Below are 20,386 nucleotides of genomic sequence, written 5' to 3'. Positions count from 1 at the left end.
TATATATATATGCAGGATTGGGGCCCACGAGGACCAGAGTTGGGCAACCCTCTACTAGTTTAACTTTATTTTCAAAACAGAGAGATTATTGATCGAACACTGATCACTACAGTGTGCTGATGTTTTGATGATGTCACTGTTGTAGGAGAACATTTTGGGAACAGCTGTACATAGTACTTTTTTTTTTCCTTGGGAGTGCATTGGAAAATGAATCCACCCGTCCCCTTAAATTCAAAGAGGTAAGGCTCTGTCAACCCAGGCAGATTCACTCCCCCTCTGAATTGCCAATGAAGCCCAACTTGTGCTCAGGATGCACAGCAGAGGGCAGTGTGGTCCCTCGGTGGCAGGCTGCCAGAGATAAGGGCATGAGGCATGGGACCAGTAATGGGAGTGCATGTGCTGTCACTATGAGCCCCAGTGGCCATAAGTATAGTTATCAGTCGCTGCTCTCCACCACTGTATTATACCAGGACCTCTGTCAGCCCGCAGCCCCGCACTCATCTCTCTCTTTCACACATACACAAACCTCCAGATAACACTCTGTTAGTGGAAACTTTCTGGCGCAGACAACTATCTTTTACTTCGCCACCTCAAACATTCGACTCTCTTTTAAATCTTTCACGAGCAGTAAAGGGAAGAAGTGCACTTCTTTGAAAGTGTATCTCTGTGAAAACTATAACATTAACATGGAAACATTGCCTGCTAGTTTATTTGGTCATTTTTGAGGGCAATAATGTGTAAGTGAAATTGACTGTTTTATTCAATGAAGGCAAGTCCGACAATTAGATTAAAGTCAAACAATATTCCCAATGAGCTCATCAAGCAAATGTTCAGTGTAGTTTGCCATTGGCGCATCTAAAAATGAAGTCAAAACTCCCCAAAATACACATTTCTTTTTTACACACACACACAAAATATAGAAGATAAAACTAATCTTGCCGGAAACTGGGCCCTTGCAGATTACGCTAGTAAATCCAAGCTCACTGTCAAAGGTTACGGAGTGCACAAACTCAGTTGTTGGGAGCGTCTCTGCTTAGTGCGACTTTAGTACAAGTGTGTTGACTTGTGAGTCATTGTGTGGACGTTTCACCATGGAGAGCGGACAGAAAAACAGGTTAGCTGCGTGTGTGGTGTTGTGCTAACAAATGTGGAAAAGAAAAAAAAAGTTGGCTCAAGCATTCCAGATGCCACAGCATGAGCAGATGAGTTTATTTTTTTCCTCTAACCTTCGTTTGATAAATGAGTGTTCCACCATTTGTAGCAAAGCATCCAACTACCTCCCTCCCTTTTTTTCTTTTCTTGTTCCTTCTTGCCTGTTTCTTTCCCTCTGCTTCGGTCTCTTCTCTTTCCAAGGCGCATTCCTGCTCTGCTGCTCCCCCATCTTAGGGCTCAGGAATGCAGCAGACCCTGCCGCCTGAACTAATGACCCTGATTCGCCCATCATTTTCCCTCCACTTTTTCCTCCCTCGCAGTCATTCACCAGCAGGCTTTCCACTACTTAGCCAGATAACGTGAAGCTAATTCAACACAGAAAGTGACGTTATTGGACCTATTGTACTGGTGTAATGGACACCTTTTGTTTGAGGTTTCATAGATGCGCCAGTTGTGTGCAAAGACATAAAAATTAGGCCGGACTGCCGCAGGCCATGTGTAATGTCCGTCAGGGGTCAGGGGGGGGCTTTTTTTTTTTTTTTTTTTTACTGTCCATTCAGAGATAAATAGAGCTGATGTACAGTACAGAGGACAACTGTAGAACTCCGAAAGCTTCTCACCACCTCACCCCCTCCCCTTTTGCCCCTCCCCACCTCGTTATGGCCCCCAGCTGTAGCCTAATGCCCCTACATTCCCCTAATTACTCCAATTAAGCCGTGATTACCCACAATTGCGCTCAAGCACAGTCTAGTGGTCTTGTAGTATTACAGCAGATGCTGTAATGAGTCAGGATTGCGCATATACTTTTAAGTTTATTTGATTACACAGAAACAGTATTCCATCCTTTTGGTCTCCTACTTGTTTTGTTGTTGCTTTTATGCATTACTTGTCGCCTCGCTTGCACATTTTGTCAAAGCCACCACAAATGCCGTGAAGTCACATCAAAAGGGGGCCGGGAAAAGCGGTTTTGCTCACCCGGCTCTTGAAAGTGCATGCACGACGGTTGAGTTAATGAGAAGCGGCGCTACTTAAATTCGTCTTACTCTGATAAGACGAGAGAGGGCCTACAGTACTTTGCACATGTTCCCACCCTCGCTGTGGCACCGGGAGATGGAGCGAGCAACATATACTATGAAATATTCAGGGTATCCAGCTGGGCTTTGGCTGCATACATAATCATTCTCATTTCTGCGCTGTTGCCGGTGTGGAAGCCGTTGAGCTGTGCAGACACAACAAGCGGGCTGCGTGGAGCGTGGCTGTAAGTAAGGGTGAAGAGCCGAAGCAATACTGTGGCGTGATGTACATTAACCGTAATGCCGTCCACACCGAGGCGCAGATAAGACTTAAACGCAGTCAGTATATCATTGCTCAGCTCACAGCACAAGCTTTATCCTTGTCTGTCTTTCCCCTCGCTAGCATCCCCTTTTTCACTCTGTCTCCCCCCCAACACACATCCCCTCCCCCTCTCCCTTTCAGCGCACCCCCACCCCTTCTCTCTCTCCCCCCCTCTGTTCTCCATTTCAGTCGAGTTCTCCATGTGAGCCGCAATCCCTCATGCTGTCAGCCCCCCCTCTCCCTCTCTCTGTAGACAGACAGGATTAGCATTTTAATTGCATCAGCTCCCTTGGGTATTCTCAGCCTTTCACTGGGAGAGAGCAAGGGAGCGGGAGAGAAGGATAGGGGAAGGGGAGGAAGAGGGAAAAAAAAAGGTGAGGAGAGAGGGGAGGGTGGAAGGAGAGCCAAGGAGAATTGCAAAAAGGAGTCACAGGAGAAGATGTGCGTCTGCGTGTGTGTGTGTCGGAGAAGAGACACCGAGCGGTTACAAAAATATAAAGAATCCAGAGTCGAGGCATGCCAGAGAGGGAGAAAAGATGGGAGTGTGAATACATCAGTTATCCTTTCATTACACAGATAAAGAGAACTGGGACACAGAAATCTTTCTACAATAATAAAAAATGATGTACAGTAAAAGAATGTGCAAATTTACCTTAAAAGGAAAAAAATGCTATACCTGGCGGGTACAAGTGCAACTTCTGTATAAAAGATGTTCATAATAATTTATCATTTAAAAAATAAGGGTATTGTCATGCTAGTTGTAGCAAGGTTAAAAGAAAGGAGGGGCTTTGGTGACGAGGACACTGTCTGACATCAACACTAAAGAGCCTGCATTACAAATGAGATGTTTCCTTAATAGGATTTAAGTAAATGAAAATGTTGTCATGTCAACATTAAAGCAACGTTACATACCCCCCCCCCCCCCTTTCTTTTTTTTTATTGAATAAGGTGTCTTTTTGCAGTACAGTCAACTTAATGAGCACAATCCATATGTTCATTGCTACTTTAAGCAGCTCACACTAATCAGCATCTGTTTGGGGAGCTCGCCGGAGTCCTGTTGCACGCAGGCCTCCACTTCGCTATAAACACACACACATGTGTATATCTAGATACACAGTACATACATAGTACACTTGATGTGGTCTGATTAAGGTGTGGAATTGGACAACTCACACCTTGGGCTTCACTTCAGCCCCAGCACATCATTAATCAGCACTTAATTAACTAAAAGGGAGAGAATTGGACACCAGGGTGATGACGACACATAGGCCACCCCTCCCCCTCACCCCCCCCCCCTCACCCCCCAACCCCCCCCCCCCATCACTTGAACGGTCATACACAAACACGGTCTCACACACGCACACACATGAGAGCACTAAACACTAATGAGGGATAGATCAATTAGTGTTGTCAGGTAATGGAGGCTTTGCTATGTCTTAATCATTAATATGCATATTTTGTGTTATGTCAAACATGGGAGAGCAGAATGCAATTTTAACACCAACAAACAGCTGAATTTAAATGAAGTCACAATATTTACATTCTAACAGCTAACTTAGGTGATAAGCCATTAGAGTCCATGTTTGACAGAATTTATTTCTCTGGAATAACATAACCAGATACTTATTCTAGACTGGACTCCATAAAAGACAACACAAAAAAATTTTTTCATTGCATCTTCTTTATATTTAAATCGCAAGGATTTTCCCCACTTTAAATGTAATCATAAGGATTTCCCCCATAAAAACGTGCTTATGTTTGTTGTGCCATTAAGTGAAAGAGGATGCAATGACAAAGGGCATACAATTATTTTAAGTGTAAGCAGGGGGAGGGCTGAAGTTGTTAAGTTTATTATCATCAGAATAGCCTAACTCTAAGATGTTAATATCCCATTAAGCATATTGCCTCCTTTACGAAGCTGTCAATCTACAAAACCAAACAAACAAACGTGTTACTGTTTTCACATATATTTTGTCAGCTAGGAATACACATTTGACACTATTTCTGTGATTAATGAAACCAATTAATGGTTATATTTAATAGTTTTCATAATGTGCATTCCTTTAATACGGTGGATATAAAAAGTTTGCACACCTTATTTAAATGCCAGCTTTTTGTGATTCAAAAATGAGAGTAGGCCAAGATAAACCAACTCAAAACATTTTTCCACCATTAATGTGACTTATGACCTGTTCAACCCAATTGAATTTTAGGGTAGCTAACAATAATGTGAAATAATGTGGTTGCACAAGTGTGCACACCCACATAACTGGGATATGGCTGTTCAGATATGACCAATGACGTTCAAACTCATCTTAAATGAGTCAACACACACCTGCCACCATTTAAAGTGTCTCTGATTATCCCCAAATAAATTTCAGATGTTCTTGTAAGCTTTTCCAGACTTTTTTTTTTTTTTTTACTTTCTTGCAAAAAACTGAAGGCTCTGTGCTTAACGCTGATTGCTATTTTCACAGTTCATAATTCATTCCACCTCATCTTAGCTCACAAGCTCCCAAATGTGCAGGGAAATGATTAACAGTCTGATGAAAACAATCAGATCTGGTGCAAACACAACACTGCACATCATTTCAGTTGCTTATTTCTTAGGGATAGACCGATAATCAGCCCGGCCGTTAATCGGCGCCAATATTCAGCATTTTATTAATATCAGCATTGGCCTTTGTTTGGTTTGTTTTAATGGCCGATAAATTAAAAATTGTTATTTTTGCTCCGACGGGCACTCTTCTCCTCCGTCTGCTCTGAGTCAGTGGCTGTTGACTCCCAGCAGCATTGGCCCGCCCACAGCACCATCTGATTGTTTGCGAATTAGGGGCTATTTGGGAGTTAGCGCGCGGAAACGACTAGCCCACGGATTAACAGTTATTTGGGAGTAGTGTGCGGACTAACGGTTAGCCCACGAATTAGCAAGTATTTGTGAGTTAGCGTGCAGGCTAACAGTTCGGAAATACTGATAAAAAGAAAGCAGTGAGCAAGTGCATGTGCATTCCTGTATGTGTCTGTGTGTGTAAGCCACATTATAGTTGGTACAGAAGCTGACGGCAGAGCACTCCAAGTGAAAGTCAGTCATGGCTGTTTCACTTCTTTCTACCACAGAAAATCAGTATGGTGAAGACTGCAACTGCATATGGGGCACATAAGAATGAAGGAACACACAAAAAGCAAAGGAGAAGACTGCAGGTGACATTTATTTCTCAGCTGGCCAGTAGCTGCAGCTTGATAAACCTTTTGTTTTAGAACTTTAAAACAAAGATATGTGAAAGATGAACATTTCAGTTATATTTATTTTTTTGGAAACGTATTTACTGTAGTAAATTTTAATAAGGCATTTGTTTTCATTTAACTTTATAAGACATAATACTGAGCCTGGGAGCACCAGGCACTGTCAGAATTTTAATTTTAATTTTAAGTTGTCTATTTTCTAAGATCTAAAAACCAAATCACAAAAGCTGTTTAATAAACATGCGCTTAAAGGCATTTAAGCAGTAAAGTGCTGGGTTTTTTATAATTAAAAATGACACCAAGTTTTTCTTTTTTTCCATCCATCCATTTCCTTGTCCGCTTATTCCTCACAAGTGTCGTGGGGGGTGCTGGAGCCTATCTCAGCTGGCTTTGGGCAGTAGGTGGGGTACTGGTTGCCAGCCAATCGCAGGGCAGACAGAGACGAACAACCATCCACACTCCAAATAAGGAAGCGGTCGTTAATCGAACGTTATAAAATTTAGTGCCGTTAAAGGCACTAAAGTTAGCGAGATAACGCAATAATAACGCAATAATTTTGACACCCATAATACATTTGATATATGTATACATGTATACATATACATGTATACATATACATATATATATATACATATATATATATATACATATACATATATATATATATATATATATATATATAGTATATATATATATATATATATATATATATATATATATATATATAAAAATTATAAATATCATAAAAATGTGCCATTTGAACATGGGTGTGTAGACTTTTTAAATATGTGCAGTGTTCCATTGTGGTGGTCAGTGTATCTAGATCAATTTCCCATAGTTCTTGTGACGTCATGTTCTTGTGTAGATTGCACACCAGTTGAGACTGAAATCAACAGCGCATCTTCTGGTTGGAGCCAAGTAGTGCACTCCATTTGCCTCCGTTGCTTCACAATGTGATTAATCCACAATAAAGGAATGAGCATCACAAGAGGTGGTCTCCAGTGTAATATCAAGTCCAGTGCCGCTGTGTACGGGGAAAGATGAAAAAGCACGGCTTTGTGAAATGTCACAAGAGGAAGAGGACGATGAAGAAGAACACGTAAAAGCAAAGAGGCAACGGCACGGCTCGGCTCGGCCCCCAGTCGACTCTCATCAGGCCAGCTGCCTCCTGTGCTCATTAGCGCAGACTCTTAAGGAGCTCCTAAAGACTTTGTGAAAAATGAACGCTCATTTGAGAGGTCGTTAATTTGCACTGTTATGCAAATGATGCCGCAATTAAGCGATAGATCAGACGAGCGGTCCTCATTTATAACACGTGAACAAGCATTATGACACAGTCAGATGGTGTCACAGAGCTGAGGCGACATGCTTACCCTACACCGGTTGATATACCTCTGAGGAATAAAGCCACTGGGCTAATTGTGTTTATGGTTGGTCAAAATACCACTGCCCCCGTGGTTTCACAAGAGGTTATTTAAGTGCAGGCTCATTTGTTGAAAAATACGGATGAAAAACTAATGCACATATCCTTACAGAGTTACATTTTAATTTACAGATGCCACAAATCAACCAAGCCAGATTTAATTCTTAAGTGGATTGGATCCAGCTCTGTTGGAAAAAAAAAAAGGGGTGGGGGGGGGGGGGGGGGGGGTAGTTGCTATGGTACACACCTGCACACAAAAAACAACTGCACCAAGGTGTTAAATGAATTAATGCAGGTGTAAAAACGTCCCTACAAAATTAACACATTGGCGAAAAATTTACACCTGCTTTGTTTGGTGAAACGTACGCAAGCAGAGTGGCGTAAAGACTGGGATGTTTTTGTTTTGATTTGTTTTAAACAGAAGACTTCAGTAAACTTTGTGTAAAAGTAGGTTTACAGTACCTACTATAACCACTGTATCACTGTCAATCCTTGCATTTATGACGTGGTGTAAAACAGTCTGGGATAGCGATGTGAACAATTGCAGAGGGGTGGAAGGCTCCCATCAATTATAATTAATCCTTAATTAGTCAGGATTAAGAGCTGGGATTTGACACTCTCCCACCCCTCTGCCACCAACCTAGTGCAATCCATCTGAGAACATATTTACATGTCTTTGATTAAAGAGACCTTGCTTTACAGGAGTGCCTTTTAAAAGCAATGTGAGAGGAACAGGACATGCTGAGAATAAAACCAGATGAGATGAAGAGGTCGGAGTTCATTGTGTTGGCCCAGTAGTGACAGGTCACATAACATTTCCTGGTCATTGAGACTCCAAAGTAATACAACGGGACACAAATGTATTTGACTATTCAATGACAGTATTGCGGTAAGGTGTCACTTCTAATCTCCAACTTGACATTGGTTGTACCCCAAGACTGGTTAAATAATTAGGCCCGCCAAACACTGAGCAACATGGCCAAATTCGACTTAAGGGGTGTGCAGTACCGATAACCGATAATTTCCTGCGTTGTATGGTAGATACCGATACCGATACATTTGTTTTTCTATATTTAATATAGCCTTCATATAATCTGCAATTTGTTCATCCAGGAATGGAAAAACTGATGTTTTAGTAGCTCTGATTATGACAGCAAACAAATGTGTCTCTTTCAAATGTGTATTTTCTATACTAAATGGCTAACATAATTACACTAAATAAAAAGTTAGTTTTTAAATTAAAACAGAACTAAAACTGGTTTATCTGGAAAAACAAAACATTCATGTATGTATGCATGATGCAATAGGAATGCATTTATTCAACCCAAAGTGCAATAGTGCATAAGGATGAGGTAGGTGAACGTCTGGTAAAATTATATGCATTGACATTTGTCAACCTTAGTTTAAAAAAATTTAAATCAAGTAAATAGACAAAATTGGTATTGTAGCAACACTTGTGGGTGCGTGGGTGGTTGTTTCCCGTGGTCCCGTGAGGGAAACACAGACTGGAAAATAATAAATAAATGAGCAAGCTACTTACATTCGCGTGTTTTGTTGTGGCTTGGTTACAGCCGACAGTAACTGGCATTAAATAGTTCACTGCTTGGCTTGGCTATAAAAGTTAAACATAAAATAACATATGATACGCATCCTTGAAAACCCCACAACGAACTGCGGTGAGACTTACGTGTAGTGTTAGTGTAGTGTTAGTCCATTGTTGTCAATCAAGCTGTGGCCACTTCGGAAGACGCAACTCCAAATGTGCTATTAACTTGTTTTTAACAAAAAAAAAAAAAAAAAAAAAAAAAAACGGGTCAGCTACAAAAAACAAAAACAAAAACAAAAAAAACAGCTGCTTGTCTAGCTAGCTATGAAAGCCATAACTTTGGCGTTAATGGCTTTAGGTTTGTTGTTGCTGCCTTGCTGGCTTAAATAACTTAGCGCTGTTAGCCTAGCAACATTAGCTGCTACAGCTGTGCCTCATTCAAGTTCATTCAAAACGCCTCTGCTCCGCTTTCTCTCCTCTGCTACGCTTTCTCTTCTCTGTGCTTGCCAAAAGTCGTCTGGATGGTAATTGTCATTCCGCCTTTAGATTTGTTGCTGCTGGCTTGTTAGCTTAGCGCCATTAGCCTAGCAAAATTAGCTGCTGCCTCTGTGCCTCCTTCAAGTTCGTTCAAAACGGCTCTGCCATGATGAAGGATTTTCAGGTGAGCAAAAGCCTTCTTTCCCCTTCTTCGAATCCTTGCTGAAAATGTTTTGATCTTCTGCCATGGAGAAAAACCACCACACTGGTGAGGAGGACATGTTGATTGCTACGTGCTAGTCTAGACAGTAGTGTGGGGTGGAGCAAGCTTCGGTTAAGCCGTTTTTTTGGGTTTTTTTTTTTTTTTTTTTTGAGATGCCGGTCTACAAGAGCGAGAGGCGTGATAGATGATGTAATCAGCGCAACATGGTCTATACGAGACGTAGGCAGCGCGACTTGGTGTATTGTAGGGTCCTCACGTTGCAAACAGTGTACAGACTTTAATAGATATATCGGACATTTGTTTCGGCTAAAATACATATTGGGCCGATGAAAAATGGCGTCATATTTTCCCATATCGGCCGATATTGTATCGGTCCGATAAATATCGTGCATCCCTAATATTTATAATATCATAAAACTTGTGGATCAAAATGCGAAGCGTGGAGAGAGACTACCCCAAAATGCTAAAATTTTCACACCAAAAATTACATCTCTGGATAGAAACAATATCCAACTGGCTATATCAAGAAATAAACAACAAATTAATTTTAACTAGTAGTATATTCATAAATTGGCACTGAGCTGAAACATCGTATGTCCAAAATTTGGTCAATCTCCTATTTGTCCACAAATCAATCCCCATGTTGGTCTGTTATTTTATTTTATTTTATTTTATTTTCCAAATTATTTATTGACCATACTAAAGAGTTGAAATTAGCTTGCCCTCTTTGCTGATAATGTTAATGGCTCAGCAAACTTTTTTTTTTTTTTGCCTGATGCCAGTGATATGTGCCTGTGGATGAAAAAGCTTAGTGTGTAGACTAGACTGACTTGTTTAACATGAACCCGAATATTGGCAATGTTCGAGTTTTGAAAGGGCATCGTAAATGTGCACAAAGCCGAAGAAGATGATGGGTTTCAATTTTTCTAACCCAAATATTTGGTCATATAAACGCAGCCGGAATACATTGTCTCAAAGTAAAATTGGTTTGAGTATAGGATGTACTTGTATTTGTGGCGTCTCACGCCCTATGCGCTGCAAACACACAAGCAGAGATAAACATGGCAAAACTGAAGAAAGAGCACAGCAGCACACTTCAGAGCGAGGAGGAAACAGAATACTTTATTTGTGCGATAGGCAACATAAAATATTGTCTTTTATTGATGGTAGAAAGTGAGAAGTGGTAATGACGTTTGCTTGCGTCATGACGCTGTCCGCGCATCGTGGTTTAGATGGGGATATTCCAATCGATAATAATTACCATGGAAACAGGAGTGACTGTCTACTCACGTATATACTGGTTACTGTATTCAGAATATTTCAGAAAACAAAATTTTGACCTTAACCCGAATACTGACTGCATGCAACCCATGTAAATGTAGCACCACAGTGCGGAAATACCCTAGTTCAGTCAATGAAGTAAACCAACAGCTTCTTGAATATCCACATTCTAGCATATTCTCACTTGTTTCCCTTCTTTGTATTATTGGAATACATCTATAGCAGCTAAAGAAATACGCTTCTTCCCTGACAATTGTACCATGTTGATTGTGGTTCCATTGAGAAAGAAAAAAAAAGCTACAGATTACGGGATGCCTCTATGTTGTTTCCTGATGAGACTACTGAGGCTTTTTCCCTTGCAACAAATTGGTTATATGTGTGAGGGCCAATTGCCTAGTTTGCAGCAATGACATTTTTTTGTGATTCTCTAGTTCAGTCACTTTCGGTCATGTGGCTCGGTGTATGGAGGAAGACTTTAGTGTGTGGGTGCATTAAATGTCGGACAGTGTTCCTTCCATTAGTGGTTATCCCAAAATGAGCAATTATCAATACAGTACTCATACAAAACAAAGACTCTTTTGTTTTAAATTCAGATGCACATTTATTATGTGCTGTAAGATAGATATTGAGCAGCATGTCATGTTAAAAACTGAGTGACAAAACCTGAGAAAATCATATTATTGCACTGAAATATTCCACTGAGATGTCCTCATCCTACAACCCCAGACAGCCTTGTCAATAAACAGGCGTCCAGTTCCTGTAGGAATAATGCCACATGGGGAAAATCAGCTGGCCCACACACCATTAGGCCTAGGCTGAAGGTTGAGGTGCCTTGCTTCCCTAGTTTAAGTTGGGGGTGGCGGTTGAGGTTTTGGGGGGTGGGGTTGGTGATGCGTCTGTCAGGGCCAGGGGTCTGTGTGATATTAGCCGTCTGCCAATCTGGCTTGGGAAATGGACATCGAGTAATTACTCCTGCTCTTACTGCCTCATCAATCTCCTTGTATCACTCCGGCACAACCCTCCCACCCCGCCCCACACCATCTTTTTTTCCATTCTCTGCTGCGAGGGGTGGGAGGTTAGGGGGGCTGAGTGACAGGACACCACGTATCACAAGTGAGATTCCTCAAAAAGCAATGAGATAATCCTGCTCCACTGCATTGCATTAATATAAATCGAGAGGTTTCAAGAAATAATTAAAAAGACGAGAATATGTCCATGCGAGGATCCGGGGCTACTGCTGCTATAAAGCTTAATAAAAATACAATAATGACAGCTCATAGGTTCTGAACAACAATAAACTTTTATGGCTTTTCTAAATTGGGCTCTTTAAAACTTGTAATAATTAAGCTGCTTTAATGAGGCCCGTGATTCACAAAGCTTCATGTGCGCAGTTCTATTAAATTAATAGCACAAACATCTAAGTCAGGTGGGGCTTAAAATTTTTTTTAAAAGTCTAATTACAGGGTAACCTCTTAGATGCTTTTTTTTTTTTTGCATCAGCAAATATCTACCATGTCTCGATCGATAAAGCAGTACTACCAATAGTGCAAGATAAGGTTTCTTTAACTTACTAGAGTTGACTCCTTCAAAGTTACACGAGTCAAAACAAGCCACTAATGACAACGGCGGTTGTGAATAAACAACTAGGTTAATTAACAGCCTGTTTTGTGTTTTTACAACTTCAAGTATGTTGCAATTCCATAAACATGTAATTGAGGCCATTTGGTGGCTGAAGTAGTACTGTATTGTGATGCATGCAACAAGGGGGGCTATGAATATACTCTGATTGCTAATGCTAACTGAGAGGAGGGGGTTGCCCCAGGCATGTGGCAGAATTAGCTAGATAAGGACTAATTTGCATAACATCACTAGAGCTACAAAGTACCGCACTAATATCTACCTGGATTAAACAGACAGTGTAAACAATAACAATAACAATAACAACAACAACAACAACAACAACACATCAGATATATGGGGGTGTGGACATTTCTGTGTGACTTAATACGTGAGATTAAAAATTTAATCAGGCCAGGCAATTTCCTATAAAGACCCCCTTTTAGTTAAACACTCGTTGGCAAGAACCAACCCTATATCGTAGCTCACCAGACATACCACCACCCATACTCTCTGTTCCAGCACTATTATTAAACTCTTTGCTCACAAAGCCTGCACTACTTTTTGAATTTCAAATTTTTCAATTCTCTACAAACAACGGGATTATTCTACAGCAAATAATAAAACTCACCTCATCCATACCATTATAATTGTTTTCAAAGTTGGTGAGCGCTACTGTCCATAAACACTGCACATTTTTAGCCTGTTTAGAACATTTTATCTATGTGATATGATATATTGTAATTACCGGTAAGTAACTATAACACAATGCGTTGTACAGTTTGTTGCCTATGCATTTGCTTTTTTTTTTTTTTTTTTTTTTTAACTCTGCTGTCTACTGTCAGGTCAACACTGCAAATGAGAATCTGTTCTCAATTTCCTAGCTAAATAAAGGTTAAATAAAGTAAAATAAATAGTTTAGCTATGAGGACAGCTTTCCAAGCCAACTGGCATATGTAAAATGTGCTCTTGTCTAGGGAGAAAGGAAGGAGAAGGTACTTATTAATATACTTTGTCACCGCCAAGGTACAATGTTGCACACTGTCACATCAATTCCTCATGAAAACAATTCAAATTCTATTCAAAACACATCCGAAAATAAATTGGCAATGTTCGCAAGTGGAACAAAAGGAACTTCAGGGTTGTGACAGAAGAGAGTGAATGACAGGCTCACATTGTTTATGTGTACAGTAATAGGGAGAACATGAAAGGTAAACAAAAACCGCCTAAAAAGATGCCCAAACTAAATGTAAAAACTTCTGAGGGTAACTGCGGTAGCTTGTGGGAGATTTTTGGCGTATGCGGTCCCATTGCACTACACATGAGCTATTTTTACAGTAAATACCCATGAGAGCGAGGGAGAACTGAACAAGAGTTGAAGCAAAGCCCCTAACTCTTCACTCTGATCATTTTACATCTCTTTTACTTTCTTCCTCAAAGAGTGTTTTTTAATGAACTATTAAAGAGTATCACATTTCATGCAGATGTTGAATTTGGTGGTCTGTTAGGGTGGGGGGACCATGTAGCGGGAAGGGGGCACTGGCATTTGCGCAGAACATTTCCTTTACAATGAAAACAATCTAACCAACTGCAGCACTCAGAGGAATTCACCTCCCCTCCCCCACTGCCCTCCTCCAGCAGCACCATTACATTACCATATCAAAGCCCCGAGTTCAAAGCGAGTCTTCTCTTTCAAGAAAGGGAGTGAGGCTGAGGCAGAGAGGAGGAGAGGACAACACAGAATCAGTAGGAGTAGACCCAAAGACCGAGTTCGCTTTTATCCTCCTTCAATGCGCTTGTACTGTATGTGCACAAGAGAGAAAGAGTGTGTATGTGCGTGCGTGCGTGCATGCATGTGTGTGTGCACTGACAAGTGCATGTCAGTAGGGGGACTGCATAAAATGTGCGGAGATACAAGCGGGTTACTGATTGGGCCTTCCAAAAGCAGTGCCGAAGAGAAGTCAATTCCCATTCCGGCAGCACATAATGGAGCCTGCAGGGGGTCTTATGAGGAGCAGAGAAATGCCAAAGCAGGTAACACAGTGTAGCAGGGAGGGAGCAGCATGGCAGATGGCCAGCAACTAACCAACAAAGCCAAATATTTCTGCATCTTATTGTTAACATATTCACCACGAGTATAAAAATCTATTATTTAGCTACCTCCGTACCCCTCTCCCCATGCTTGGCTTACCATACGAGTACTAACAGCTTCTCTCTAGTTGGCTGGGAGACTAAATGTGAAAATCAAACTGAATGGCATTAGGGTAAATAAGAGCACCGGTTGCCTGGGAAACGGTATACCCTGCCCCACTCACTCAAGCCTAGCCTGTACTTTTCTCCAATCACTGGAGAGCAATAATACATTATTGACAGAGGGCCATGGCAGGCAGCAGTGCAGCATTTTCAAATTGTATTTGAACAAGAGAGGATTTTTTTTTTTTTTCCTGGTGAGAAGATACACAAGTGAGCGGCAAGCAAGCACAGGGAAAGAGAAGCCAAGGAAGAGGGATAAGAGGGGGAGAGGATTCAAAATCCCACCCATCCACAGTACCATAACCATCAATCTGCCAGCCATCCTTAAGCCTTCGTCCTTTGAACCGCACTCGAATCTGTCAGATAGCTGACTCGAATAGCTAACAAGATGGGAATAAGCAGCTGCTTTTGCTTAAAATTATTGTGTGACTGAGACAAAACTAAAAAATAATTGCATGTGTTCAAGCATACCACTCTATCAGACCATGTTTATATGAGATCCAACAACATTATTATGTTCCTTTTAGCTAGTCTAGTTGCGCCAACATGCTATGTTTGGCTGTGGATACTGCATTGATATGCACAGCAATTTATTACCAATGCATAATTGCATTATACTGCAGTGAGTGTGGACGTTCTAAGAGTGCATTGGCAAATAGCATGTGGAGATGGTATAATACACTGACTGTGAAGCAATAACCCCCGCGGATTCTTTTCATATCTGCCTGCTGTCAACGAGTGTGTGAATTTTCTGTCAAGATTATGCAAGGGTATTTTTTCCCATCCTATTAATTTGAAGAAGATATAGTAGATGTAGTGATTGCAGTGGGTATTCAGCAGTTATTATGTCTGATTTTGTGTGAGAAGAACTACACCAAAAAAATCAGTTTTTAAATGACTGTTTAAACCTTTTGATACTGACAATCTTCACACAATCAACGTTCAATCATTTGTGAGTTCTGTGAGGCCAGGAAGGAAGTAGCTTGGATGCAAGGAAGCCATTACTGTAAGGAAGGCGCGACAGTGCACCTCCAAACTGGGTTTCAACTTGTGCAGAGTGCAGAATAAAAAGGAAATGAGCGAAGTCGAAACTCACCTGTCTTCTCTTTGATCTCACAGAGAACACTGAACAGGGCTGGCTTCATTCTGTGACAGTTAAGGGCATGTTTCCTGCATGGGAGAGAAGAGGGAATCAGAAGGGAGGTGAGAGCGAGGAACACAATACAAAAAATAAATAAATAAAAAAGAACCCCCCCCCCCCCCCCCCCCATCTCAAGTTGTACCACATCTTCGTCTTCTTAAAACTCGCTCTAGTCTACCGAGGTATGTGTGAGTGTTTCAAAAGCGTTGAGTAGCGTGGCTTCTTGACATTCTCAATGGGAAATACCTTTTGTCATATCAGAAATATATCTGAAGAATCCCCCCACCCAAATAATAAACATAAATAATGAAGTCATTTAGGTGATTAGCACTGTGGCGTAAGTCAGGGAGCCTAATAGCTAATGAGTTACAGAGTCGTAATTACTGAGCAGTGCACCAGATTCCAGTTGCTTGCATGTTCTGTAACTGTTGTAAAGCAGTAAGTACCCTACGCCTTGGTGTGACTCATCTTTATGCCTGACATATAAAGTTCTGAATACTCTGAATTGTGGTAATTGTTAGTTAATTTGTGCCAAAACCATGAAAATCACAGCACTGTATTGCAACAGTTAGTGCTGAGTTTCGATGCGGCCCAAAACTAATTAATTTCACATTATTAAGACTTCCAAGCGGGTGTCAGATTCATTAAATCTACCCCTGTATATCTCATTAAATCCAATCACTGCTAAAGTAGTGAGAGATGTGTCATTTACATTAATGGCAACTGTCTGCTCGTGACAGAACAAACATGAGCGCATCATGACATCACAACGGGTGTATTATGAACAGAGTGGCAATAATCTTTGCCGCCCACATTTGGTGTTTAGACGAAACAAAACAAACCCAGCGCATGAATTTGGACGTGATGAGCATGGACTGAAAAGGGTGACATGATATTTTCCATGAAAACAACACATTTAAGACAACCACAAATGAACATGACTTGGCTACACCTGACCACAACAACAATTCCAGTTGTGAAATCCCCGAGGGTAATTCAGGAAGGGACTACACAGACGGGTCTGAATAATATGCCTTGTGATCTTGCCTCAATGTGAGAGGAATTGAGGTGGCGTGATAGGGCTGCAGCTATAGAAGATTTTTACAATCGAGTATTCTCAGAATTGGAATCATCAGAATCGTCTTCTCACGATAAGTATGTTAAAAACAGACAAGGAATTTGTCACTGGTAGTTTGAGCCCCTATAGTATTACAGCATCAAGCAGCTATAACAACATTTTGTCGATTATCCCATCGATTAATCAGATAAAAATTAATTGCATTGTTAAACAACAATGTGCATGTGAGTTGCAGATGTTTTTGTCCACTTGGGGTCGCCATCTGCATATTCTACTGTAGTATCTGTGATTTTAAGTGTGCATGACTTTCAAAAGGACTGGTGAGTGACATGGGTGTCAGCGACTGAAAGTACAGGTGACTGTTCGTGACTCGGCGTGCGTTGTGCCCATCAAATGTGCTTACTATGCGTTTGTTTTCTTACCGTTTGTTCAATAAAGTGATTGAAAGTGCACTGGCTGACTGCGTCTATCCTTGACCACTTGTGGGGCATTCATTTACAACACAGTTTAAATTAAATTTGCTTACGTCAACGTACCATTGTAGTAAACATTGCACAATAGCTCATTTTATTAAGTGTGAAATGATTCCAAACTTTTGACACTGTCAGTCTTTGCAGAATTTTCCTCCTGGCTCGACACCATCACGCCAACTTATTTCTACAGACGGCAGTAACATTAGTTCACATGGAAAAGTGATCTCTGCGAAGCTTCAAGGCTGAGGTTTTGCATCGACATTTTTTTTTTGTAATCGATTAATTCAAGTTAATCGTTTGTTCGTTGCAGCCCTACAGAGTGATGTTAAATGTTTTTCAATGTGGCAGTAAACGTATCACGGCTGGATTTGAGTTGGGGGAGGGCTGCCATCAGAATGGAGGGTATGAGCAGGAGGGGGAGAGGGAGGTGCTCATGCGGTCCTGTACTGACCTGTACTGGAAGTTGACTGGCAGGCCACCCCCTGCTGTGCCCCCCCCTGCTCTCCCTCCCTCTGTGGGGTCGTCTGATCCACCCCAATGCGCCGGCGAATCTTCTGGCCAGCATCTAAACATATGGCGACAGGAGGGGTGGGGTGTGGGCAGAGGATGAGGGCGCAGGGCAGGCAGGGTGTGCAGGAAGGGCACAAAAGTTCCTGCACTGCTCTGACCGCTCCCCATCCCAACACACCCTCCACAACAGGAGTGTCATGGTCATGTGGCAGCCTTGTCACATGTTCTGGTTGGCGATCATGACTGAGGAGTGGATGTGGGACGGACAAACTTGACCAGAGTAACAATTACGACGACCGTACCGTAGTGTGGCCCTTGGAAAAGGACCAAACTCATTTGTAACGAGCGACCAATGACAGGGCTGACCAATCCCAATTTGGATTAGCATCAAATTGCGAACCTTCATGGATACTAGCCTACTTCATGTGCCTTCATTTTCGATTCAAAAGGTTTACGCACAATAGCTGAAAAATGACCAAAACGCTATGTTAAAAATCTTGGTTCCGGAACTATATCTAGCTTATGTCAACACAGTGTTTTCAAAGTTTCATGTACTGATATTAGGGGTGCACCAATCACAATTTACCGGCCGATCACCGATCCCCGACCTTTTAAAAAGTCTGACCTGCTATTCTCAATTTTTTCCAATCCCGATTTTTTTCATAAGAAGCATCCACATTCAGTGTTCCAATCTTGTTGTATTGAAAAATATTGAATAATAATACTTTGTTTTAACTGCGCATTAAGTATTTCTCTCAAATTAAAATAAAAGCCTATTGGTCATCTTAGCAGAAGAGGATACTTTTTAAGACCTATGAGGAGAGAGATGAGATTGGTGGAAAAGATTTATTTTTAAGGGGTCGGCCAAACACCAATCCCCCAAAATTAAAACTCATTCACTGCCAGTCATTATAGAAAATTTTTACATTTCCAATACTCACGTGATATTACATTCAATAATTATATATAAACCGAATCTACCAAATAACAGAATAGACTCCCTACTTTTTGTCCCGTCCCGTTCTTTTATAATTGACAGCAGAAAAATGTAGGTTTGCCAAAATACAGCCATTTCTCCCATGGACTCTGAAACTGTGTTTATTTCCTATAAAATGGGGCAATGATGTCATCTACCGGTGGTTGGGCATCAGTAAAGTTGTTTCCAAGTTTGATATTTACAGTGGAGCATGCTCAGATTCGCCCCCATTTAGCACCGCTCTAAAAAATACAATTGACAAGTATACTTGTCAAAGGCAGTGAATGAGTTAAGGAAATCAAGGTCGATAAAATTGGCCGGTCGATCGATTCATGCACCCCTCATGATAATGTTATCAAAACCTCTTAAAATTACTGTAAAATGCATGTTGCTGCAGTAGTTGGTGATTCAGACCCAAAATTGGTGGACGTTGTTGGCATAAACCGCAGGTCTCAAACTCGAGGGCCGCAGTCCTGCATGTTTAGAGGTTTCTCTCCTCAAACACACCTGATTCATCAGCAAGCTCTGCAGGAACCTGATAATGATCCACATTATATTCAGCTATATATTCAGTCAATATTCAGTTTATGGTCAGAATTACGGTTTCTAACACATTTGGGATAACCCATACGTGGCCAACAAACAGTTACTCCTCTTGGTCATTGTGCTCAATTCGAATACCCCGTTCTTAAGGGCATCGCTTGGACAGTCATGACACTTTTAACTTTCCTCCTCACTCCAAAAGTGTGGTTCTTTGCTGTGTTATTTGTTACCCCTGTTTGAGTATTTCCGGTGGGTTATGCACCAGGAGGCGAAATCAATGTTTTCAAGCGTGGTTCGCATTTTCAGTCTCAAAAATGTTTTTATGTAAACAACCATAACACCACATATATATATATATAAAAAAATAATTTGTCCCTTAACGGGTACTTCCCCATCGCGCCACAAAGTTTTGTAGCCACACCACATTTAAGTGTATTCTGCAACAGAAGCTCTTCACAGGAGGTAAAAACAGGTTGTGCATGGTCGTTGAGATTGGTTGCATTTTGTTTTTTTTCACCTAAACTAAATTAGAGAGGCCAATTAGCAAGCAGATGAAGGGTCTCCTACCTCGGGCAATTCAGGCTGTCGGCTAAAAACAAACACCCACTGTTCAAACTAGATGAATATTTTATCAAATGGAATGGAATTGCCTTTATTGATTAAATAGTTTGCACATTACATCCTGCACGTGTCAGAAAGAAGTGGCCATCTTGTGCACAAAGTGGACATGAAGGGTATGCACTAGGGCTGAACGATATATCATTTTGAGACCAAAATTGCGATCTCAGACAGCGCATTTTCGACATTGTCAAAACTGAGTATTGTTTTTTTTAAAGGGCTCTTAGCCCCCAAGTTCACCAATCAGTGGCATTCCACAGCGCACACACACTAGCCAGCTCCGAAATGGTCCCTCGGTGCGCTTGTGAGTTTGGATGGGTGCTTGTCTCTGTGTGCCCTGCGATTGGCCGGTAACCAGTCTAGGGTGTACCCCGCCTACTGCCCAGAGCCAGGTGAGATAGGCTCCAGCGCCCCTCACGACCCTTGTGAGGAATAAGAGGTCAAGAAAATGGATGGATGGATGAATAAATGAATGAATGAATGAATAAATAAATAAG

The 20,386-nt window shown here is 41.3% G+C and overlaps 1 protein-coding gene across 6 annotated transcripts in view; it reads right to left on the bottom strand.

The window, feature by feature from the left end:
- pbx4 (pre-B-cell leukemia transcription factor 4) overlaps positions 1-20,386 on the bottom strand; it is a 31,780-nt gene that overhangs the window by 7,599 nt on the left and 3,795 nt on the right. For 4 of the 6 annotated variants that reach the window (XM_077526588.1, XM_077526570.1, XM_077526580.1 and 1 more), the window contains 2 exons: positions 17,694-17,807; positions 15,647-15,720 (listed from right to left, as the gene is read on the bottom strand). In XM_077526588.1, the coding sequence (XP_077382714.1) occupies positions 15,647-15,720; positions 17,694-17,807 (188 nt within the window). The remainder of the gene's footprint in view (positions 1-15,646; positions 15,721-17,693; positions 17,808-20,386) is intronic. The other 2 variants (XM_077526599.1, XM_077526616.1) reach the window with 1 other exon arrangement.

The sequence above is a fragment of the Festucalex cinctus genome, chromosome 1 (assembly GCF_051991245.1).
Source record: "Festucalex cinctus isolate MCC-2025b chromosome 1, RoL_Fcin_1.0, whole genome shotgun sequence".
In the NCBI taxonomy this organism is placed as follows: domain Eukaryota; kingdom Metazoa; phylum Chordata; class Actinopteri; order Syngnathiformes; family Syngnathidae; genus Festucalex; species Festucalex cinctus.
This window is presented reverse-complemented; position numbering and strand designations above follow the sequence as displayed.